At 54.8% G+C, this 21831-nt stretch overlaps 8 protein-coding genes and 1 non-coding gene across 9 annotated transcripts; 2 read left to right on the forward strand and 7 right to left on the reverse strand.

Annotated features, from left to right (window-relative positions):
• Nucleotides 1–1109: 1109 nt before the first annotated feature.
• On the forward strand, nt 1110–2937 carry ACRALDRAFT_1078926 (uncharacterized protein; the record flags this gene model as incomplete). Its single annotated transcript, XM_071018833.1, has 5 exons — nt 1110–1337; nt 1396–1532; nt 1620–1791; nt 1875–2047; nt 2139–2937. The coding sequence occupies 5 exons, from the start codon at nt 1110–1112 to the stop codon at nt 2935–2937; spliced, it is 1509 nt and encodes a 502-aa protein (XP_070879322.1).
• A 169-nt stretch (nt 2938–3106) lies between these two features.
• Nucleotides 3107–4404, reverse strand: ACRALDRAFT_1059852 (uncharacterized protein). The gene is made up of 3 exons (XM_071016123.1): nt 4081–4404; nt 3895–4012; nt 3107–3837 (listed from the first exon to the last, which is right to left on the reverse strand). The coding sequence occupies exons 1-3, from the start codon at nt 4221–4223 to the stop codon at nt 3262–3264; spliced, it is 837 nt and encodes a 278-aa protein (XP_070879323.1). The 5' UTR covers nt 4224–4404; the 3' UTR covers nt 3107–3261.
• A 129-nt stretch (nt 4405–4533) lies between these two features.
• ACRALDRAFT_1059850 (uncharacterized protein) lies at nt 4534–6331 on the reverse strand. Its single transcript, XM_071016122.1, has one exon. It carries the CDS (start codon nt 6128–6130, stop codon nt 4871–4873), a length of 1260 nt encoding a protein of 419 aa, XP_070879324.1. The 5' UTR covers nt 6131–6331; the 3' UTR covers nt 4534–4870.
• A 1080-nt stretch (nt 6332–7411) lies between these two features.
• ACRALDRAFT_1059849 (uncharacterized protein) lies at nt 7412–8733 on the reverse strand. The gene has a single exon (XM_071016121.1). The coding sequence runs from the start codon at nt 8145–8147 to the stop codon at nt 7554–7556; it is 594 nt and encodes a 197-aa protein (XP_070879325.1). The 5' UTR covers nt 8148–8733; the 3' UTR covers nt 7412–7553.
• A 2760-nt stretch (nt 8734–11493) lies between these two features.
• Nucleotides 11494–12784, reverse strand: ACRALDRAFT_1073783 (uncharacterized protein). The gene is made up of 2 exons (XM_071018149.1): nt 12347–12784; nt 11494–12168 (listed from the first exon to the last, which is right to left on the reverse strand). The coding sequence occupies exons 1-2, from the start codon at nt 12720–12722 to the stop codon at nt 11897–11899; spliced, it is 648 nt and encodes a 215-aa protein (XP_070879326.1). The 5' UTR covers nt 12723–12784; the 3' UTR covers nt 11494–11896.
• Nucleotides 12785–13434: 650 nt separating this feature from the next.
• Nucleotides 13435–13521, reverse strand: ACRALDRAFT_t60. The gene has a single exon. It is a non-coding gene; the product is annotated as a tRNA-Ala (tRNA).
• Nucleotides 13522–16470: 2949 nt separating this feature from the next.
• Nucleotides 16471–17447, reverse strand: ACRALDRAFT_1025740 (glycoside hydrolase family 16 protein; the record flags this gene model as incomplete). The annotated part of the gene is made up of 2 exons (XM_071014765.1): nt 16471–17044; nt 17149–17447. Coding segments are annotated over 2 exons (873 nt in total), but the record flags the coding sequence as incomplete, so codon positions are not given.
• A 1072-nt stretch (nt 17448–18519) lies between these two features.
• ACRALDRAFT_205713 (uncharacterized protein) lies at nt 18520–19799 on the forward strand (the record flags this gene model as incomplete). The annotated part of the gene is made up of 11 exons (XM_071021795.1): nt 18520–18602; nt 18658–18668; nt 18739–18801; nt 18878–18934; nt 18975–19019; nt 19100–19188; nt 19262–19350; nt 19380–19498; nt 19530–19567; nt 19637–19699; nt 19779–19799. 11 exons carry the CDS (start codon nt 18520–18522, stop codon nt 19797–19799), a joined length of 678 nt encoding a protein of 225 aa, XP_070879328.1.
• A 315-nt stretch (nt 19800–20114) lies between these two features.
• Nucleotides 20115–21165, reverse strand: ACRALDRAFT_1078921 (uncharacterized protein; the record flags this gene model as incomplete). The annotated part of the gene is made up of 2 exons (XM_071018832.1): nt 20115–20805; nt 20910–21165. The coding sequence occupies 2 exons, from the start codon at nt 21163–21165 to the stop codon at nt 20390–20392; spliced, it is 672 nt and encodes a 223-aa protein (XP_070879329.1). The 3' UTR covers nt 20115–20389.
• Nucleotides 21166–21831: the final 666 nt, after the last annotated feature.

Consider the following 21831-nt stretch of genomic DNA (forward strand, 5'->3'; position numbering starts at 1 on the left):
TAACGTCTACCGCTTGCATCTCTACCGAACAGATTCGTTCTTGCTGCCTCGGCCATAGTAGGGCTTATATTCCAAGAATGCTGAACGTACGACATGCCGTGGAGGTGGCGTTCTCGAACTGCCGGATACATGGTGTGACCGGTGTCGGCCCCGTGTCCGAGATTTTCATCGGCAAGTTGGCCGAGGGGCCATTTTACCCCACATTGTTTGGGGTAAATGTGGGGTGATCCCCGCACCACGACAGGGGTTGGCGGCGTTGGTCACGTCTTGTTATCAATCCATTTCCCTTGTGATTGTGGCCCGTGAGAAGCCGCGTTTCCAGGGGAAGAAAGATTGAAGTCGGGGTACATGGTATGAAGATGCGGACTTTCTACTCTGTGCAATATCATACCAAGCTACCTGCTGTCTTGTTGATGAATTGCGGGCATGAGATGGACTTGGTGGTTAACCCGACTCTCTGGTTGGGGACTCTCTGGTTGGGGCGCATACAAGACACAAGACAAACACTCTTGCGACCGCCGGACCGTTACCTATTGAAGCTTAATTCCATGACGTGTGGGTTCGTGTTGATTCCACAGATCTTCGCCTTGCTCCTTCACCATTACGCTTCGGGGACGTGCCCTGGGCAAACAAAGGAAAGCGAGTGGAAAGCAGCCTGGGTCCTGACCAGGCCTCTGGGCCAATGCTCCGTAATTCACGTCAATTTCCAAGGCAGTTGGTGCCGGCGCCAGTGCCGATGGACGCTAGAGAGTTACCCCAAGGAACCTCCACCCTCCCCCGCATTCTGCCCCGATTAATCCGCCTCCACTGACTGGCTGCTAAACTAGCTCGCCGCTAGAGCAGGGCGAGAATTTTCGGTGGAGGTTGCCCCCGCGTTTCTCCGCATCGCTTCCATCTCCGTGCCGTACTTCGTACGCCGGGGGGGGAATATATAAGAACGATACGGGAATTGCAGTCCAACGCCGATCACCACCACGTATAGCCCTTCCTCCTTTCGTCTCCTGGGCTTCTCTCTACACTCGTGGTGCATTAGTTGGGTCTGCTTTACCTAGAGTCCTACACAACGTCGTCCTCTCCCCCGGCCGTCTTTCATCGGCACCACGTCGACCATGGCTGCCGAAAAGCCAACTGCCGGCGCCGGCACTGGTGTCGAGCACTCGGATGCCATTTGCACAGCGAAACCGACCGAGAACCAGCTCGAGCATGAGACGTCGGCGGGGGATGATAGCACCTTTCAAAAGGGGCCCATCATGGAGAAGGTCGACCGGTTTGGTGCCCACGCCAAGACCGACCCGAGGGAAATCGCCCTCGTGAGAAAGCTGGATCTCTTTATCTTGGTAAGCACTGGACCGGCATTTCGTTGAAGGACTGCTTTGTTGCTGACACGCCGTCAAGCCCATCCTTTGGTTCATGTACCTGTTCAACTACCTCGACAGAAACGCCCTGGTGAACGCCAGACTGAACGGTCTGGAGGAGCATCTTGGGTTGGAGGGCACGCAGTACAACACTTGCGTCTCCATTCTGTTTGTTGGGTACGTTTTCGCCGTCGCCGTCGCCAACTCACTTTGTCGGTAATGCACGCAGCACATCATAAAATCGGACTTCTAACGGTTGGACAGGTATATCTGCGGCCAGGTACCGTCAAACATGCTCCTGAACCGCATCAGGCCGTCCTGGTACATGGCCGGCTTTTGCCTGGCATGGTCCATTGTCAGCTTGCTCACTTACCTCGCCGATGACTACGGCAGCATGATGGCTTGCCGGTTCTTGTTGGGAATTACCGAAGCTCCGGTATGTTCAGACCCCAGCGCAGCTCTGCCATTCAAGACGGCATGCATCTCCTGAGAGCACGATCTGACAGATGCGCTCTCTAGTTCTACCCCGGTGCTCTCTACGTCATCAGCTTGTTCTACACACGAAAGGAGATTGCCACGCGCATGTCTCTCTTCTACACCGCGAACATGCTGGCGAGTGCTTTCTCGGGGCTCATCGCTGCCGGCATCTTCTCCGGCCTTGATGGTGTCAAGGGGTTGGCTGGATGGAGATGGTAAGCGTGCTCACAATTCCATACATAAAGATCATGATCTCTTTCGACCCTGACGTCGTTCCCTTACCACTCTTCTGACCCTGGCTTCTAGGCTCTTCATCATCCAAGGTGCCGTCTCCGCCCTCGTCGCCGTCTTCGCCTTCTTCCTGCTCCCGGACCACCCCCTCCAAACCCGGTGGCTTACCCCGGAGCAGCGTCAACTCGCCCACCACCGCATCGTCCTCGACACCACCGACCGCCGCGAGGGCACCAGCGTCTGGGTCGGGCTCCGCGAGGCGCTATCGGACTGGCGCACGTGGGTGTTCTGCCTCATGTACAACTTCCACCTCTCGTCCATCAGCTTCCAGAACTTCCTCCCCTCGGTCGTCCAGACGCTGGGCTACAACACGACCATCACCCTGGTGCTCACCTTCCCCCCCTACTTCTTCGCCGCCGTCATGGCCGTCGCCATCGCCTACAGCTCGGGCCGCTTCAACGAACGCACGTGGCACACCACGGTGTGCAAGACCATCGTCGTGGCCGGGTTCATCATCCCGGCGGCCACGTACAATATCGCGGCACGCATGGTCGGCATCTTCCTCTTCGTTGGCTTCTCGTTTGGGATCAATAACGTCATCCTGGGCTGGATCTCGGCTTCTTTGGGGCAGACGAACGAGAAGAAGGCTGTTGCCATCGCGATTGCCAATACGCTGGGCAACCTCTCGTCTGTGTATATGCCGTACATGTGGCCGGCATCGCATGGCCCTCGCTACCTGCCGGCTTGGATGGCGAGCATTGCGTTCTCTGTGGGGGTGGTTATCTTGGCCTGGTTCATGCGCACGATGCTGAAGAGGCAGAATAGGAAGATGAGGGAGGCCAATCCCGAAACTGCCAACTTTTATGTATACTAATCTGGTGGTTTTGTATTGGGCCATGTGTCTCGAGAACTGGATTCCTGGAAGACTTGATATTTTGACACTACCGTTGGAGATGAGGATTGGGATGTGCACTTACGACATTGTGGGTGGATGATGTGAGTCTTGGGAGGACTCGGCTTTTATATGGAGATTCAGGGGTTACATGATGATGATATTATTGCCGTCTGAGATTCAGGGGTTATATATTACTACCCAGAGCTACACATTCCATAACCACCACATTATTAGCTGCACAGCGTTCATACACAGCTTTTGCCTTCATTCTTTACCCAAATTCCAACGTCCAACCTCCAGTCCTCAGCGAAAACTAGTGACCTTCCCAAAGGTATCCGACATGCCCCAGATACCCGCCCGGAGCGCGCTCAGCTGCACAATCTGCGAGTGGTCGACGAACAAGTTCACGTCGATGCCAAACTCCCGTACGTACCAGTTAAAAACCGCCGGCTCGGCAGCCTCGAACATGACCTTCTCCATGGGCAAGTCGCGCAAGATGGTCTGAATCACCTCGGTGCGCCACGCCTCGACATTCTCGGTGATGCCCTCGCTCTCGATCATGAGGCGCTCGACGCCGGCATCTAGGAAGCGTTTACCCAGACTCACCACCTTGGAGGGGTCCGATTGGCCCATGCTCTGCAGCTCCGAGGCGGCCGTGTCGCCGCCGGCGCCGAACTGGATCCCGATTTCGGGTTTCGCGGTGAGACCCTCTTCCTGTACGCGGTCGACGAGGCGCATCCAGTCGTCGGGAGGGAGCGACAGGAAGCCGGTGGATAGCTCGATGACGTCGAATCCGAGTCGCTTGCAGGTCTCGAGGTAGCGGTCCACTGCGATTTGTGGGTTGGCTGAGTGGGTTAGGACATGCTCGATCCAGCCGCCCTTGGGATGCATTAGCTGGTGCGAGTTTGAATTGGGGCGGGAGATCTAAATTCATACGGTTGAGACGTAGACGTCGTGGCTATGGGCGAGAGAGATCAGTTCGGCGAGTTTCTCTTCGGGGAAGAGAGAAAAGGAACCCCCGGCGAATTTGAGGCCGTCGACGTAATAGCCCATGCTGAAGGAAGATGGTGGTCAGCGCAATAGACTCGCTATTCGACACGAAGAGTATGATACGTCTCTCACGTCTCTAGCACGTCTTGGAGATAGTTCTTCCCCATGGCGGAATAGTAGGGCCCGCGAATCTCGGTGACGGATTTCTTCCGTGGCTTCGGGTCGCGCGGGTTATGGCGAATGAATCCGTAGCCATTCTTCTCGTCCTCTATCATTACGTGGGGTTGGTGCGAAGCAGACATGGCACGGAACGGGGCGAGTGGGCGGCCTTGGGTCCCGGGCGCCAAGGCCCCCGGAACCCGGAGCCGGGAGGCGGTTGCCGAGACCGGCCGGGCTACTCGGGCTAGGCCGGGGCCTTTGACGGCCAGTTGGGATACCATCTTGGAGGTCATGGCGTTTTTCGTTGAATTCACGACTTTACAATGAACTAGGTTGATTTGAATTGAACGAGAATATGGGGGGATATTTACGAGAATGGATTGCTGCTATTCCTTTGCATCCTCAGTTGGTTATGGCAGTCGATGACGTAGGCCACGAAGTGTTGACCGCTTAGATCAGCTGCTGGCACTACCGAGCTGTATCGTAGGTATTGATTTACGAAGTATAGTACTTTCAGAAACCCGAACTCATGTACATTGTAGGTACCGTGACAAAGATGACTCGGCTTTGCCAGTTGATATCATTTCCTGCGTACTGGGTACATTGGCCTACCCAAATTGTATTCGTATCGTCTAGCCCATGATGTTGAAAGAAACGCTATATCACAAGACTCCGTATATGCATTTTAAACCGACAACTTTTCCTCCTCTATGTCTAAATAGAGTAGAAAGAAAGAGTAAACGCAAAATCCAACCTGTCCTCATTATTGGTCGTTCACGTCGCCAGTACCAAACAGTTCCATATGCATCCGTTCCCTGCTGACCCCAAGGCCCTCCAACCGGTCCCTCACCGATAGCATCCACGCCTGGGGACCGCAGATGTAGTATTCGGTCCTGGAATCTTTCAAGGAGAGATGCTTGTCCTGATCGAGACGGCTCATGTCGAACATGCCGTCAAAGTCAAAGTCGCGGCCCTTCTCCTCGCCCTGCTTGACCTTTTCCAGGAAGAGGACTGTGTCGATGTTGGCCTTCCCGTCGGCCACCACCTCCTTCACGCGCTGGCCAAAGGGAACCTCGTCGCCGTTCCGCGCGGCGTGGATCCAGTGGATGGGGCGCGACGCAATCTTCGACTCGGGCGATAGCACGGCGTCGAGGATGGACATTTGCGGCGTGACGCCGACGCCGGCGGACATGAGCACGAGCGGCACGTCGGCCTTGGCCGCGTCGCCGACGTTGACGGTGAAATCGCCTCGCGGGAACGACAGCTGGATGACGTCGCCGGCCTTGTAGTTGTCGTGGAGCAGGTTCGACACCAACCCCGCCGGGTCACTGCTGCCATCCTCGACGGGGAGGTCCCTCTTGACGCTGATGCGGTAGCGGTCGGCGCGGGGCGCCTCGCTGAGGCTGTACTGGCGGCACTGGAAAATGTCGTCGAGGGTGGGGACCTTGACGCGCACGCTGACGTACTGGCCCGGGTGGTAGGCGGGGAGCGGCTGGCCGTCGACGGGGACGAGGTAGAAGCTGTCGACGAGGGCGGACTCCTTGTCGCGCTTCTCGACGCGGAAGCTGCGCCAGCCGACCCACTCGCCGTTCTCGCTGTACATCTCGGCCTCGCGGTTGATGAAGACGTTGGCGAGCTGGTCGTAGGCGGCGGTCCAGGCCTGGGCGATGGCCGGGGTCAGGGCCGGGCCGAGCACCTCGGCGATGGCGCCCAGGAGGTGCTTGCCGACGATGGGGTACTGCTCGGGGAGCACGCGGAGGCTGACGTGGCGCTGGGCGATGCGCTCGACGGCCGGGCCGAGGGCGCCGAGGTTGTCGATGTGCTGGGCGTAGGAGAGGACGGCGTTGGCGAGGGCGCGCGGCTGGTCGCCGTTGTGCTGGTTGGCCAGGTTGAAGATGTTGCGCAGTTCGGGGTGGGCGGCAATCATGTTCTTGTAGAAGACGGTGGTGATCTTTGTGCCTTGTTCTTTGAGGATGGGGGCCGTCGATTTGACGATGGCCCGTTGGGCTGCTGTGAGAGCCATGATGGTGGTTGTGTGATGATGGATGTGTTGGTGATCTGAGTAGGTATCGTACGAAGTAAGGCTGGGTAAACGGTTCGTGGCGAGTCAAAGGTGGAAGGAATTCCAACCGACGAAATGCTGGGGTCGAAACAAGTATTTATTCACGAGCATGCCATGCCGACCGCACGGTAGAGAATGGTTGCATCAAATCGCACAGGCCACGCTAAAGGTAGCCCGCCCTGGCCTCCTTGGTAATACAGTGGATGTGGCACGATGCGTTGATTGACATCTCCGCGGCGCTCAAACCAAACAATCAGGTGCCGGAGCGGGCCGCTGTCATCGTACGTGGCCCTGGGACTAGCAATTGTCTTTTCTGCGTTTGTTACTTTTTTTTTCTTTTTCCTTCTTTCTTTCTTGTCCTCCTTTGTAAGATCCCATTCACTTCGTAGCGTCGAGCGTCAGGGGAAATGGCGATGCAACCGTATCGGATCGACAATCGTCTTTCCCGATTCATTCAGGTACCGTACAGACGCAACACACCCTCTTCATTCCAGCTTGGACGAACCGAATGGCCGATGAAATACCGACGTCCTGATACTGTTGGTTTTTCTTTTGGTGTATTTAATTTGGGCGAAACTCTTGCCAGTGAGGTGAATGGGAATATATGGAGGAAGCCGCGGAAATGCGAAACTCAAGTCTCGCCTCTCATAATTATGAACAAGGATGTCTTTTAAAAATATCGCATCGACACTGTGACGAATCGGACGGGAATTGACCATTCTGTGCGATGGCTTTTTCTTTTTTTCTTTTCTTGTGAGCTGTTAGGTGTTCGGACTTGCATAATCCGGTTTCCGTTTCTTTTAAGCGACAATCATTGGCTCTTCGGCCTTCGGGCTCAGGAGGTCCGGAGCCGGTATCGCCCGACGAACTGGGAATCTGGCCTGTCCATGGGACGAGGATTCCCTGCTTGCCATGCGTTGTACATAGTACTTGTGACGTAGTCAATCTCCAACATCCAACAGGTAAATACGATATTGTACGCAAAGTACACCGTCTAACTTTTGCAGAGCCGCTGTACCAACTCGTTCAGATGCACACGTGTCACTGCGACACGGCATCATCTACCCCCACATTCTCGCTTCATCCGAGCTGACCGCCTCTTCTCCGACACGTTGAACACAAGCAAAAACTCATGACCACCGGGCAAGTCACCGAGCGGCCATTCGCCCTCTTCCCTTGCTCGCTTCAGCGCCTCGACGATTTCCTTGGAATTCAGGAAAACACCCGTGTCTACCCCGGATACGAGCCCGCCCCGGTCGTCCAGCCGGAAGAGATGTCCGCGGGGCGTCGCAAACTTTAGGTGCTTGATCGGAGAAGCCGCCAGGATGTCCGTGGCGTTCTGTCTGGCGAAGGTCCAGGGGGCGTGAGGCAGAACGAAATCTGATTAATTATCAGCGTATTTCCGTTGATACCACGAAATTGGAGGGAGAGTGGAAGAAAAGAAAAAAAGGGAAAGGAAATTCATCCTACCTCCACAAGCCCTGACAAGTGCCTTGCATGCAGCTGGATGAGGGCTTGTGATGCCGAATATGTCATCGCCCTCATCTCGGACATTCATAAGGAGCGCCGTAGCTAGACGGCGCTCTCGATACCCGCGGTGGACGACGACCTGGGTTACCCAACAAACCTGACGATCCCCGTACGCCCACCGGCATGCCAGAGCATATCCTGCGAAAATTCCTTCGACAGTGGCTCGGAGATAACAGCCCCGTGATCCATCCGGAAGAAACTTGGCCAGCAGGAGGTCTGCGCTCAATCTAACTCGGCTGCCTGTTTCTTCGTGGTGAGTGGAGGAATCACAAGGCGGGAGATCGGCAGCATTACCTGGAGGCCCTGGCTTGAATGGGCAATATCGATTATAGTTATCAGGCACATGACCCCGGAGTCCATAGTGTTCGTTGAACAAGCTGGAGGCTTCCTCAAGCATCTGTCTTGTGACCTGAGAGCGGTCGAACCGCTCAACCACCAACTTTGTCATCTCTTCAGTTGCTGACCTGAACGCTATCTTCTGTCGATGGATCTAACGACCCGGAGGATCTTTCTGTCGGGGGTAGTGTTTAAATACCCTCATGTCATGCGCCCCCGGTGGAGTTAAGGTTTGCGAGGATCCCTAACAGCCTTCTTCAGAGGCGTACGAACAAGTGTCGAATCGCTACATACTTAGTAGACTTGAGGCTAAGATTGGTGGCGTGGCCGAATTCGCAGTGGACTAACTGTGGCATCCGCACAACTACGGTTGTGGCTTCAAGTTTTGCGAGCCACTTTCTATGAGCATGCTAGATCAAGTTGACTTTAGTACTGGCTCACCGGAAGTACAAGGCCATAAAAGTGCCAACATCGACTGAAAAGAGTAACAGCGCAAAGTTGTCAAACAATGCTGCTTCGTCCAAATGGTTTTAGCAATTGGGTGCTGGAGCCTGCTCTTAACACAAAATCCGGCTCCAAAAGAATGGCTCAAGCAATGACTATTCAAATTGTCAAGAATAGGTAGGCCGAGCCAAGGGGTTAAATGTCATAACGCAATGAATATTCGAGACTTAAGGCTACCATCTACGGAGCGTTGATCATGAACCGAAAGATATTACATGGAATGTGACGGTTCTCTGGTTTTGTTCGCGGATCAGACCATGAAGCCAGATGCAATGTCTACATATCTTTACACTTACAGACTAACCTCTGAGGCTAAGCCGCTCTCCCCTGTGTCTGGCGCCTCCTAAAGAAGCACTCGCCCGATTACTGGCCTTTACATTTTTCGTCGCGGATGCTGAACAGTAAAGCTCACCTGTCCTCTAATCCTCCAGGTACCGCCTTTTCACTTTGTTTTCCTTTTTTGCGTAATGGTCTATAAGCCCAGACGATAATAAGGTAGGCATCATACATGAATTGGTTCGGTAGCCCCCTTAATCATTTGTCAGATCCGGGATCGCAACCCAGACACTAAAACCATTCGGCAAGGTCTGGGACCACCATCCCGATGGCTTCGTCTCTGGCTTCGTCGCCCGCCGGATTGTGCAAGCTGGTTCTGTCGGCGTTTACAGAATTGGCTCCGACTTGGTTGTTCGTGTTAGTTTCGTTGGTGGTCACGAATGTGTCCTCTTCCACTTGTTGCAGCGAGTATCCTTTGGGCTTGCCAACATCTGCGCTGAGCTGGGCCAGCTCACTTCGCATGTTGGACATGGTTGCATCACGATTGGCCAACTCCTTTGTTAGATTATCATTCATGTCGGTGAAGATTTTTGTGATTTTCCCGTCCAGGTCTCGAAGCGCGCCTTCGAAAACTGTGTTTCGGTCCATAATCTCCCCCAAGAGCTTTCTCTCCAGCGACCGCATTTCATTGTCAAAATGTTGACGGAGCCTGTCTTCCATACCTCGGATCCGTTCCTCAAGTTGTGGACCACCAAGTGACTGCGAAGTGGTTGTTTCCTGAGAGATAGCCGTTAGTGTCTGCGTATTCGAAGTGCCCTGTGCATCGTGAATGTTCTGAGGGGCTTTCTGTCTCTTATGGCTGTGTCCTCCGTCAGCGGAACTGGGAGATCGAGGCCTCTTCCCTGGAGCATTCCTGCGACCTCATACCATCCGCGAAGCTTGTCAGTCATCATTTCCCGATGCTGGAAATTTGGCCAATTAGCATTTACGACGAATTCATCTCGCAGGGCCAGTGTGATAGCATAGTGTAGACATGGTTCCTCCTTCGCTAATTTGGCCTTGAGACGGTCCACAAGGTCTGGCGGGCCGTGCAACATGGATCCGATGAGAGAAGTAACCTGTGCTGACAGTTCATCATTGAGCTTACCGCCACATCCGAGAAACACATATTGCCAATCGAGGAACATTCTGGCTATAAGTGTTTGGAGCGTTTGCTGGGTCGTCGGCGGCTCATTCGGTGGGTTGATGGTGTTTGCGGGTTTTGGGATGCGTGTCGTCGGCGTCTTGTTCGGCGGGTTGATGGTTTTTGGTGGCTTTGGGATGCCTGTCGTCGGCGTCTTGTTCGGCGGGTTGATGGTTTTTGGTGGTTTTGGGATGCCCGGCGCCTTGTTCGGTGGGTTGATGGTTTTTGGCGGTTTTCGGATACTTGTCGTCGGCACACTCTTTGCGGTCCGTGAACTTAGTGGGCTTTTGCGGGGGTTATATGCATCGTCTCCATACAAAACCCGGTTGGGATTGTTCATGGCGAAACCGCCCTTCGACACTGACCATCGTTGGTCCGCCCGCACTGTCCCATCCCAAGCGTCTGTGCCAAATGTCGGGTGCTCCCAGTACCTGTATTTCGCTGTTTCGGCGATTGCACGTTGCGCAAAGTCCGAGGCATTCTCACTATCGAGCAGAATATACCTCTGCGCCATTCGAGAATGCACAGCCAGCCATTCTTGTTGCCATTTACGGCTGTAGCGTTCCTTTCCTTCCATCTGGATACAGTAGGCCGCGTAAAAAGCCTCCTCGACGTTAGGACTTAAGTCGCCCTCGATAATGTCCCTGTGGAGGTTGTCCACTTTCATCTCGCGTACTCCCCTGACTGCCAACCATGCTGTGCAAACTGTTCGCGTCACTCTGCGTTTGGTACATTGGCTCCGCCATTCCGCTGAAAGGAAAAGCGCAACGTCGTGCCACCACTCATATGTGCGATACTCCTTATGGACCATCTTGGAAATGGCCAGGAATGTCTGTATCTGAGTGCTCGAGCACTTGATGACGTGGCGTCGTTCATCCCGGGTAGGTGCCGTGTCATCGGACTTGGCAATTTCCATTATACTGAATGAATTTTAGGTAGAGATAATGGAGGACGACTGGCAGCGCGAAGGAAAATTGATGGCCTTGCCTAGGAGTTGTGGATGGACGAGGGCTTGAGAGCACGAGTTGTTGTTGAGGGTTGTGAAAGAGATGCTTGGTGAGAGATGCAAGAGATGATTGGTGGGAGGAATTTTAGTAAAGCAAGTGATGGTATTGGTACTTAGTAAGTTTCAGTTGTAACTTTCACCCTGACGGAACTCACAAGTCACGAGTAACTCCCTCATTACGAGATGTACTGATCTGGCCGCACAAAAACGCCATCAAGTACCAATACAAATTAATACTTTACGAATTCTACATGAAAAAAAAAAAAATGGGTGAGGATATTCCGACTGGGGCAATTGGATATTCCGACTGGGGCCCTACTGACAACGCCTGACGCCAGCTGCAACAACTTCCTCTTGTGCCTAGATACTTACAGACACGTACACAATCAATTGAGTGTATCGTCGCTACGATCGAATGAGTGTATCGTCGGTATCGTCACTACGATCAATTGAGTGTATCGTCGGTATCGTCGCTGCGGTCATTTTTATGTGGAAGTATCTGGGTATAATCGGAACAAGCTGGCGGGTGTTACCGGCTGTTAACATAGGACCCCAGTCGGAATATCCGATTGCCCCAGTCGGAATATCCTCACCCAAAAAAATAGGCAAAATTCAAATCAATAGCCACATGAATGAAGGGGTTGTGCATGGTGTTGGACGTGGGAAAACGCGTTGGTACGCGTCGGTGGGGCCAGTTACTCGTCGCTTATTGAAACCCACTGTAGACTGAAAGGAAGGAGAGAGAAACAAATGCCGCCTTGATACAAATCAAAAGATGTCATGTGGCTGCCAAACCGTGAATTCAAACACCCATGCCCGCAATGAACGGAAATAAATCAAACGCCTCGCCACGCGGTACTCTCGACTGAAATCAAACCCTTAGCTATCGCCCTCAATCGTCATTATTCTTCTCATCCAGGCAGATGCACAAGGCGCACATTAGGGCCATGTCAACCCCCGGTGCCACCACGAGGGCATACGTCTGCTGGCCGGCCAACCACTCGCGGGCATTAAGCATCTTCCGGTCGATCCGACCGACAATGGCGCCGGATGACTCGTCCACGATGTCGGCGCTGGTATCGAGCCAGCTACCCTCCATGACGAGGGATTGAGATTTTCCCGTGGCGGTAGAGGTGAAAGTGGCCTTGGCTTTGGATCCGAGCACTGCGACGAAAAGCGTTGCATGTCAGCACGGTGTCTCTTCGTGGTGGACGGCGATTTGGGGCATTTCCAACCACCATTGATGGGACGGCTGAAAAGACGCATCGACTGCTGGCCAATGGCAGGCGGCAAGACCAAAGTGGCCCGTGGGAATAAGGGCAAGTTCTCAGGACCAACATACATTTAAACGAATTCCTGACCTGCATAAGTTTCATGTTCTTTTCCACATCCTCGACAACGTAGGTGGTGTGTACGAAATGCAGATGCTCCTTGTATATGTCAAACAGGTAACGGCCCGACATGTCGTAGACCTTCTTCCTACCGCGGAGGGAGAAGACCTTGCCATCGACACGGAGGATGGGCTTCCCGGAGGCAAGCTTGATGTCGAAACTGTCGCCGGTGAGAGAGAGGATCTTCTCCTTGAGCACGATGGTCTCGGTCTGTCTCGCGATGTACTGGTCGAGGATGCCGATGGGTTCGGGTACCGGCTTCATAATCACCGAGGCGATATCCTGCGACCAGGCGTATCCGAGGTTGTGTTGGTGACTGGACTGCATTTTGACTGGCGATGAGAATACAGGGGTTCAAATGGGCGTTTGGCGATTACACGGGATGGTCGGTGTCAGTGGTACAGCTGCGATCAACAGAGGAACGCATGGGGTCTATATTATATTTATCTTTGGCTGTGACGTTCATTGCAATCTGCCCAATTGAGGATCCAAGAGGGCTGTGTAGTGGGATAAAGGAAGAGAGCATTACTGTTGGCGTTGGCGTTGCATGGACAGTGGCTGTGATAGGTACGAATACGCGTACGAATACCTTTTGGCCCTCGTAGGGCTGCACCAGTGCCTTGGCTGTTGGTCTCCTGATTCAAGTACCGCACCCGGTATGTATGTACCAGCAAGGTAGACAAACATCGTTTTTCCTGTGATACAATATGTGCGTGGCTACTTGATTCTACATCAAACTTAGGCCAGTACTTGGTAAGCGTCACGCCTCTGTCATGGCTCCACTTGAGTATCCTTAAGCCTAAATGTACAAGGTAGAGAAGATACAACGTAATTATATACAAGAAGAACGTATGTACACTATAGGAGCGTGTCGAGGATATATAGAGATAACCCGTGAGATATTATACTCCGTAGTACTGGGAAGGATTGTTCATATAAAGGCGAAATGAGGATAACTCCTTGACGGTATTACGCTTGATGTGCCGCAATGGAAAAGTGACGGTCAAAACAACAGGGACACAAAAAAACAAAAAAGAAATGGACGAATTGGGAATTGAACCCAAGACCTCCCGCAGATAACAATATTGAATGCGAAGCGGGCGCTCTACCCCTGAGCTATACGCCCTCTGAGTGGATAATGACCTTGGATAGCGTGAAGGTCACTTAGATTGCTTCCCCTCAACTATGCCCCATTAGGGCATAGTCTGTGGGGCCATACAACGTCGCAACGCTTCTTCCCATTTCCAACACCAGGAACCCTTCGACTTCAAAAAATAAATACGTCAAAGAACCGAATATGCCTCCTGTGACGCCGCACGCTGAGCGTAGCCCTCATAAACGGATCATAATCGAGAAGGCTTACCGTGATAGACTTAACAGAACGCCGTTGCTGTCAAATCCGATATAACCTCAGGTTCGACATGGGGGATCGCGCCAGGTAATAAGACCAGATTCCAGCCCGTTCAAAGGGACGGTCAGGACGACCAGCACAGCAGAGGTGTAGACATCCGCCTTGAGATGAAGGCTCCATGGCAATCATTGGGATTTGGTCGACCAAGGGCCGATGTACTACACAACGTACTTACACAAGTTTACTACGGCTTTATCGCTTGATGATCTCTCCCGGAGTGAAGCAGTGCAGGAAGTAGGATTATCCCAAAGGAACCTTGGAGTTGTATTGAGAATTGAAAAAATCGCTATATATATAGAGTTAAATGAATGACGCTCCGTCCCTCTTTGCAATCTTCAGTAATATACAAAATATGTGCGTGTACCTTTCTATGGCCCGTTGAGGATTCAGTCCTCCCTATCATTATAATTTCGTAGATCCCAACCCCTATGATACGAATGCAAACTTATGTATCTTGTTTTACATAACGAGGGCCACAGCTGCGACGGCGACACCGGCCAGCAGAGTCCATCCGCTAGAACCCAGGCGGGGGGCTGCATCGACGAGGACGGGACCGGAAGGCTCGGCGGCGCCGGGGGGAGTGAAGGTCGCCGTGACAAGGGTATCGTTGAGAATAGTAGAGAAACTGGGCACCGGCGGAGGAGGAACCTGAGGGATCTGCGAGACGGGCGGCACGGGAACGGGCTCTTCGGGCTCCTCTGGCCGTTCGGGTTGCTCGGGCTCGCCGGGTTGACAAGGCTGACCAGGCAGACAGGGTTGGCCAGGCTCCTCAGGCTGCTCAGGCTCTTCGGGTTGAACTGGCTGTCCAGGTACTTCGGGTTGTTCAGGCTCCTCTGGCTGCTCAGGTGCACCGGGCTGGCAGGGTTGACCGGCGTCTCCGGGCTGGCCTGGCTGGCAGGGTCCCTCGGGCTGCTCAGGTTGCTCAGGCTCAGGCTGTTCAGGCTGACCTGGCTGTTCAGGCTGTTCGGGCTCGCAAGGTTGGCCAGACTGGCCCGGCTGGCAGGGCTGCTCAGGCTCTTCGGGCTGACCTGGCTGTTCAGGCAGTTCGGGTTGCTCGGGCTGACCAGGCTGTTCGGGTTGCTCGGGCTCGCCGGGTTGACAAGGCTGGCCAGGCAGACAGGGTTGACCAGGCTGCTCGGGCTCTTCGGGCTGACCTGGCAGTTCAGGCAGTTCAGGCTGTTCGGGTTGCTCGGGCTGGCAAGGCTGGCCAGGCAGACAGGGTTGACCAGGCTGCTCGGGCTGCTCAGACTCTTCGGGTTCACAGGGCTGACCGGGCTGGCATGGTACCTCAGGCACCTCAGGCTGTTCCGGCTGGCAGGGTGAGCCGGGCTGACCAGGCTGACAAGGCTCGGGTTGCTCAGGAATCTCGGGCTGCTCAGGGATCTCGGGCTGGCAGGGTGAGCCGGGCTGACCAGGTTGACACGGCTCGGGCTGCTCAGGAGTCTCGGGCTGGCAGGGTGAGCCGGGCTGACCAGGTTGACACGGCTCGGGCTGCTCAGGAGTCTCGGGCTGGCAGGGTGAGCCGGGCTGACCAGGTTGACACGGCTCGGGCTGCTCAGGAGTCTCGGGCTGGCAGGGTGAACCGGGCTGACCTGGCTGACAAGGTTCAGGAGTCTCGGGCTGATCCGGTTCCTCGGGCTGGCAGGGCGAGCCGGGTTGACCCGGCTGACACGGTTCGGGCTGCTCAGGCTCTTCGGGTTCGCAGGACTGACCGGGCTGGCATGGTACCTCAGGTACCTCGGGCTGTTCGGGCTGGCAGGGTGAGCCGGGTTGGCCCGGCTGGCAAGGTTCGGGCTGCTCCGGCTCCTCGGGCTCACAAGGCGAACCGGGCTGGCCTGGCTGGCACGGCTCGGGCTGCTCCGGCTCCTCGGGCTCACAAGGCGAACCGGGCTGACCTGGCTGGCACGGTTCGGGCTGCTCAGGCTCCTCGGGCTGGCAGGGCGAACCGGGCTGACCTGGCTGGCACGGCTCGGGCTGCTCAGGCTCCTCGGGCTTTCCGGGAGTTGGCTTCGGGGTAGGGTCGAGGACGGGAACTTCGGTGGTCGTCTCGATAATCTCCGTCTCCACAGTGGTCGTGGGTTGGCCAATAGCGCAACCGGGCACCTCGGGAGCGCACGACGTGATGGTATTGGTGACTGTCTTGGAGACAGTGATGGTGGTCGGCACGTCGGTGACGGGGCAAACGGTAGTCGTCTCGACGACGACCACGGTGGTCATAGTCACGCCGCTGCCTGGACACACGTCTCCGACGTCTGGGGGGCACGAGGTGATGGTGCTCGTGAGTGTCTCCGAGATGGTCAAGGTGGTCAAGCGCTCGCTGGTGGTGATGGGGAACCCGTCCTCGCCGGTGCTGCTAGGCGGAGGGGTCGTCGGCGCGGGGATGCTCTCCTCGATGGTGCTCGAGATAGGGCCGTCGCTGGTCACGGAAGGAGAGAGCGCGGAACTGACGAGAGAGGTCGTCTCGTCGACGGGATACTCTGCCTCCTGGGTGGTCTCTTCGGGTTCCTCGGGCGCTTCAGTGGGGAAAGGAACTTCGGAAGAAACGGGCAGGGATTCGACGGGCTCGGGTAGGGGCTCCTCCGGTTCGACCGAAGGCACGGGAATCTGGGAGACAGGCGATGATTCAATGGGCTCGGGCTGGGGCTCTTCCATGCCCTCTCCGAGCTGGTAGATCTTGATGGAACGGACTTGGAAGAAGCTGTTCTTGAATGCCTTGGGATTGTTGGCGACGAAGGCCTGGCAGGATGACTCGCCGGTTTCGGCCTCGCACGTGTCCCAGTGGCCCGGGTGGCCGGCAACTCCGCAGAAGTTGATGTTCATGATGATCTGAGCGTCGCTAAATAACTTGCTGACCTCGCAATCGCCGGTGGCGAAGCGCGGCATGCCCCAGGTAGTGGGGTCGGGCCGGCCTTCGAGAAGGTCCGAGGGGGTGTTGTCGTGGGTGAAGGCCCAGATCCTGACGTGCGAGTCGGTCCACTCCATGGCGTAGATGCCGCCCGTCTCGGAGGCATAGGGCGGCTCCGGGTCTCGAGCGGCGCAGCCGGTACCGGGGTTCTGGCCGGGAGCAGTAGGGGAACAGTTCGGGGTCTGCATGTCGGAGGTCATTCCATCGGGACTGATGGTGCATTGGCCGATGCTGGACTCGGTGTGCATGACGAAGCGGCTGGCGGAGTCTAGGTTCCAGGCCTCGTAGATGTCCACCTCGCCACCCTTGGGCCAAGGCTTACCGAAGGTCCAGCTGGTTGGTGGCGTACAAGGTCAGCATCGTGATCTCGAGAAGCAATTTCTGTGAAGAGGAAACAGAAGGGAAGCCCGGGCAAGGTTGACGGCTAGGATACTTACAAGGCAGGCCAAGTACCGCAGGTGGGCTTGGGGAAGTGAGTGAAGTCGCCAACGAAGAGACCCTTCTTGTAGGTAGATTTACTCTCGAGGCGGACACTGGCACGACCGATGCCGTTGGGGTTGAGGGTGGATTTTGAGTCGACGCCGAGGTAGAAGTCTTCCCCGACGGTCTTGAGGAGACCAAGCTCCTGGGCTTCAGCAGGGCCCTTGTAGCTGACGAAGCCACTGGTTGGATCGACATCATTGTAGTCGGGGGACGAGTGGTCGCTCTGGGGGAAGATGTTAGAGGCTGCGGTCATAGTACTGTAGCACAAGGTAGGCCGAGTCGCGGCACGGCGCTGTCACACACGGTGGAACGCCCGGGGAGGTTCGAGGTTGGCAGACTGGGAACATACCACAAAGTAGCCAAATTTGTCAAGAAAGTTGGAAGAGTCGTAGGTGTCTGCAAGTTGATATGACAAGGTATTGGTAGCTGCGGCTGCAGAGAAAAGGGCCGCCGTGGCGAGGGCGGTAGAAAGGAAAGAGGGTGCCATGGTGAGGCAGTGTCTGCTTTTGCGTCTGTCTTGTGTCTCTATGAATCGGAAGACGATGTTGGGTAGGCTTTGTTTATAAAGAATGTCGTAGAGGATGGATACCCCAGAGTAAGGACCTGGACGGTGGGCTCTCGGAGCCGACGGGCCTTGTTCTTTCTTCTTTGGTAAATCGGTCAAATCCAACCAGGGAAGCCCTGATGGAGAAAGAAAAGAAAAGAAAAAAACTAATAATAAACAACAGGCCAAGGAAGCGCTCAAAGAGTGACTGTGTATGGAATGATAAGAAAGGGATGGATGAGAGGAGAAGAAGATCGGAGGACGACAAAGAGGCGTCTCAAATAAGGACGAGCGGCGACAGAATGAATGGACGGCACAGGGGAAAGCGGTAAGCTGGTGGATTCATCGGTTAAGGTTATTATCATGTATTGGCTGACTGGCGGCAAAGAAGAGACAGAGTCTCGAACGTCGATGTGCGTGGCAGCCCCTGGATTCGCATGTGGATCTGCTGGATTTCGTTGGATACCCGCTCGCCCGCTTGAGGTTGCTTTGGCGGCATCGATAAACCGGACAGGGGGTGACTCGGAGGATGAAGAGTGGACGAATGGTAGAGAGGTAGGCTGACCAAGGCTGACGGTCCAAGAACAGGGACAGGGACTACCCATGCCCATTCCCATGATCCGACCAGGATGATTTTTTGGCTCCAGGTTCTAGACTGCAGGGCAGCTTCGTCAGGTCATTTCGGGATATTTCTCCGTACGAGACGACGCTCTGCCACTCTCGCATTTTCGTGGAGCTTGAAAGGCCGACGAGGGGTTCAGACCTTGGGGCGGATGGTCGGATGGGACGTCAGTCAGTCGGAGAGCAGGAGCTGAGGAGCCCCTCGATTTCGAATGGGTCGTTCATTTTCCTTTTTCGCCCATTGTTCTTGGTAATTGTTCTATTCGGCTGGGTCCGTAGTCCATTGTGGGTGGGAAAGCGAGGTCCAGAGTGCGTTAGTCCGTTTCACTAAGACGTTCGGTCAGGAGATGATTGGTATTGACGAAGGAAACGTTTCAAGCGCCCACGATGCAAAAAGTCAGGCACGCCCGCATAAGCGTCAATTCGTACCTACCTAGGTACTGTACACGTCGTACAACGTGCGCTAAGGCAGGTACTGAGTAGCTGAAAGCGAGTCGCTCCTTCCCCATCACACGCAGCCACGCAGCCTAGGAAAGAACGATGGCGAATGACCGTTGATGCCGCCCCACTCTACTGTGGGCCCCGAGGCGCTTGTCAGGGGTTGAAACAATCGAGTGAAACACCGGCAGAACGACAATGGATGGATGTTTCTCGCGCCTCGTGTCATTTTTAGACTCTTAGCGCCCTATCGCTGGACCACAGCGCTTATTAGGGCTTGCTTGTACAAACTCTTCGTCAAGTTGGCAACTCTTTCCGCTTTGCTTTCCCTTTCCCTGGGATGAAAATGGAATCCAACCATCTAGCTGCACGTTTTCCGTCCGATCGCCCTGTGACGCCGATCCGGTCCTCGATGTTACATGGAGCTTGGGCCCCCTGGCTAGTCGTCTCCGATAAAGGATCAGTGTGCGTCTGTTTTCTTCCTCCATACAACCCTGCCATATCACCGAACTTCCCCGTCCAACCGTCGACCATTCACCCTCCATGACTTTCAGTACGTTGTATTTCGCACGACACCATTAGACCTCTTTACCCGCGCTTTATGTCCGATAACATTTCAATTCGCTCTCGCTTCCCGATCATTGAATATAGAAGCCCAAGCGATGCCACGCAGACAGCTCCCCAGACTCCAACAGCCAACGGTACGTACTCCGTACGGAATACGGTAACCAGCCTACTTGGTACTGTACCTTTTCGGTCCCCATTGCCGGGTCCGTACCTAGAGTCCAAGCTCGCCTCCGAACCGAACCGCGCGGACCTACATTTGTGTGCCACTGCAGCCGCCGGGTGATACAACGACCATCCCATGGCTGCTGGTAACATTGCATTCATGTCTGAATCTTGTCACACAATGTCCCATTCGTCCCTTTATAGTCTGGCTTCCCCCGTCGACTGCCCTTTTCGGTCGCTTGACACATAAAGGCGAGTCGGACACCAGAATGACATCACTGCTTCGAGGTGGGAGAATACGATTGCGCCCGGCTAAATGTTAGTTCCCTTTCTCAACGGCACAGTGGCCGATTTGGTTCGATCAGTCGGGCTGTCCGCCTGCAGAGTCGCCTACGGCCATAGCCTGTGAGTGCAATATGGCATCTCCGCACGTCCTCCGGCATTCTCGAGCACTCAGAGGCCGCTGCTATTCAATGTTAGCGGGTGATGTGAATCGCGAGGCATGCCAATTTTCAGTCCATGTCCCGCGCGTCTAAGCCCATTCCACAATCTGTCGCGAACAAGAGAGCACACGCCCCGATCATCTCTAGGCTCAATATCCGGAGATTCGGACAGTTTATGTTAGCTACCAGAGGACATCACAACAGGGCAACTGTTTCTTCCATCCTCTTCCTTTTTTCTCGTCCCCTCTTCCTCCCAAGTATGTTCCTTCCTCGGCCAGCGCCCACTGTACCGCATGTGCCACATCTCGTGCAATCTTTGTGGGCATATGCGCTGGCACAGTTCCTGGGACAAACACCCCGTCTCCACAAGAATGCTCCTCCACACCGATCCGTGTCTCGACCGAAACGAGCTCGCCCCGACTATTCATTTTCAGGGTTATCCCCCACCATGTAGACCGTACCAATCTCCATCGACGGGCAAGAGGGAGGAATATCAGCGCAATCGTCGGCCCGGAGTCGAAGCGCCATCTCAAAAATAACCTTTTTTGCATAGGCGTACGTCGTCTCCGTCGGCTTCCCCACGACCGAGTACTTCAGCTCGGCCTTTCCCCCCGTGGCATGTCTCCAGATACCCTTCAGCGCCTCTCGGAAAGCGCCCTGCGCGAATCGCGGCTGGCACTGGTCCGTGGCCCACTCAAAGTCGGAGTTGGAGAAATACGACCCGGGCTGCTCGTCCTGCTGGAGGCCGTGGTTGGGGAGCGAGGCGTCCCCGTTGCGCGGGGGAACGGGTGAATATTCTTGTGTATCGCTAGAACATTGGAGGAGGTGACGACATTCTGGAAGCCGTATGCATGTGCGAGGTTGCAGATTTGGTCTCCGTGGCCTCCTAGCACGAGGACCGTTTCGTTGCGGCATTTCAATGCCAGGCCATGGTACGGACTGTGAGATTGAACTAGTTGGTCCTGGTGGAGGGATGCCAGCCCCAGGTGAGCAGCGAGATTTTTGACGTGCTCAGCTTCAGTTTGGACCCCGCCGTTTGTTAGGAAGATAAAGGGAATGCCGAGCTCTTGGACGAGCTCGATGGTCTCCTTCGCTCCAGGAAGAGCCGTCTTCCCCTTAATAAGAACACCGTCCACGTCAAAGGCAAAGGCTACCGGGTGTCGGGGCTTGTTCCCGTTGATGAGAGTCAGAGCCATGCTGACAAAAGAGCCAAAGTGAAGTAACGAGGGGTGGTGGAACAACGATCTCCAGAGTAACCAGGCAGCGTAGAGAGTTGACGGTACTGATAATGGTGCTCGCAGCAAAACTGCTGCAAACGAGTAGGCATCGACGAGGACCCGAAAAGGCGAGAGAACATTTATATTTCCTGGTTTGGTGGCCGTCGCCTGTCATGAGCATCCGTAGAGCAGACTGCATTGTGTTTGATCAATAATGACCCCCTATTCGGTTTACTAGTACTCGAGTTTGACTTTCAAATAACCTTAGGTATTCGGCTGCAGGTGATGGCTATTGTAGGCATCGTGGGCATCATGGCATTCGCATCACACGTCTCAAGACGCGAACTGCGCCGGCTTGACTTCCGTCCCATGGCGACGACTCTAAAAGTCGTATGTTGGATAACTGTGGCTCTTTATTGTCCATGCGTCTCCCAACGGGGGCTGTAGTATTTCTCTTTGAATCCTGAGAAGTTACAGAGATTCGGTAATCCTGGGCTGATCACTTTAGTCGCCGATGGAGAACCGTTGGGAAATCCGGCTGTGTCCGCCTCAAGCGCGAAGCAATACCATTCGAGATGTCGCTATTGGCAAACAGGAGGTACTGAAGTTTGGACAATAGCCATGATCCCCTTTTGTCGTCACTGC

The sequence above is a fragment of the Sodiomyces alcalophilus genome (assembly GCF_042370955.1).
Source record: "Sodiomyces alcalophilus JCM 7366 unplaced genomic scaffold ACRALscaffold_1, whole genome shotgun sequence".
NCBI lineage: Eukaryota > Fungi > Ascomycota > Sordariomycetes > Glomerellales > Plectosphaerellaceae > Sodiomyces > Sodiomyces alcalophilus.

Coding starts and splice junctions, on each gene's coding strand:
- ACRALDRAFT_1059852 (XM_071016123.1), bottom strand. CDS start 4,223: ATGATAGAGGACGAGAAGAATGGCTACGGATTCATTCGCCATAACCCG. Junction 4,013..4,080: donor CTCCAAGACGTGCTAGAGAC/GTGAGAGACGTA, acceptor ATCTTCCTTCAG/CATGGGCTATTACGTCGACG. Junction 3,838..3,894: donor ACGACGTCTACGTCTCAACC/GTATGAATTTAG, acceptor ATGCATCCCAAG/GGCGGCTGGATCGAGCATGT.
- ACRALDRAFT_1059850 (XM_071016122.1), bottom strand. CDS start 6,130: ATGGCTCTCACAGCAGCCCAACGGGCCATCGTCAAATCGACGGCCCCC.
- ACRALDRAFT_1059849 (XM_071016121.1), bottom strand. CDS start 8,147: ATGACAAAGTTGGTGGTTGAGCGGTTCGACCGCTCTCAGGTCACAAGA.
- ACRALDRAFT_1073783 (XM_071018149.1), bottom strand. CDS start 12,722: ATGCAGTCCAGTCACCAACACAACCTCGGATACGCCTGGTCGCAGGAT. Junction 12,169..12,346: donor GGTCAGGAATTCGTTTAAAT/GTATGTTGGTCC, acceptor TTTTCGTCGCAG/TGCTCGGATCCAAAGCCAAG.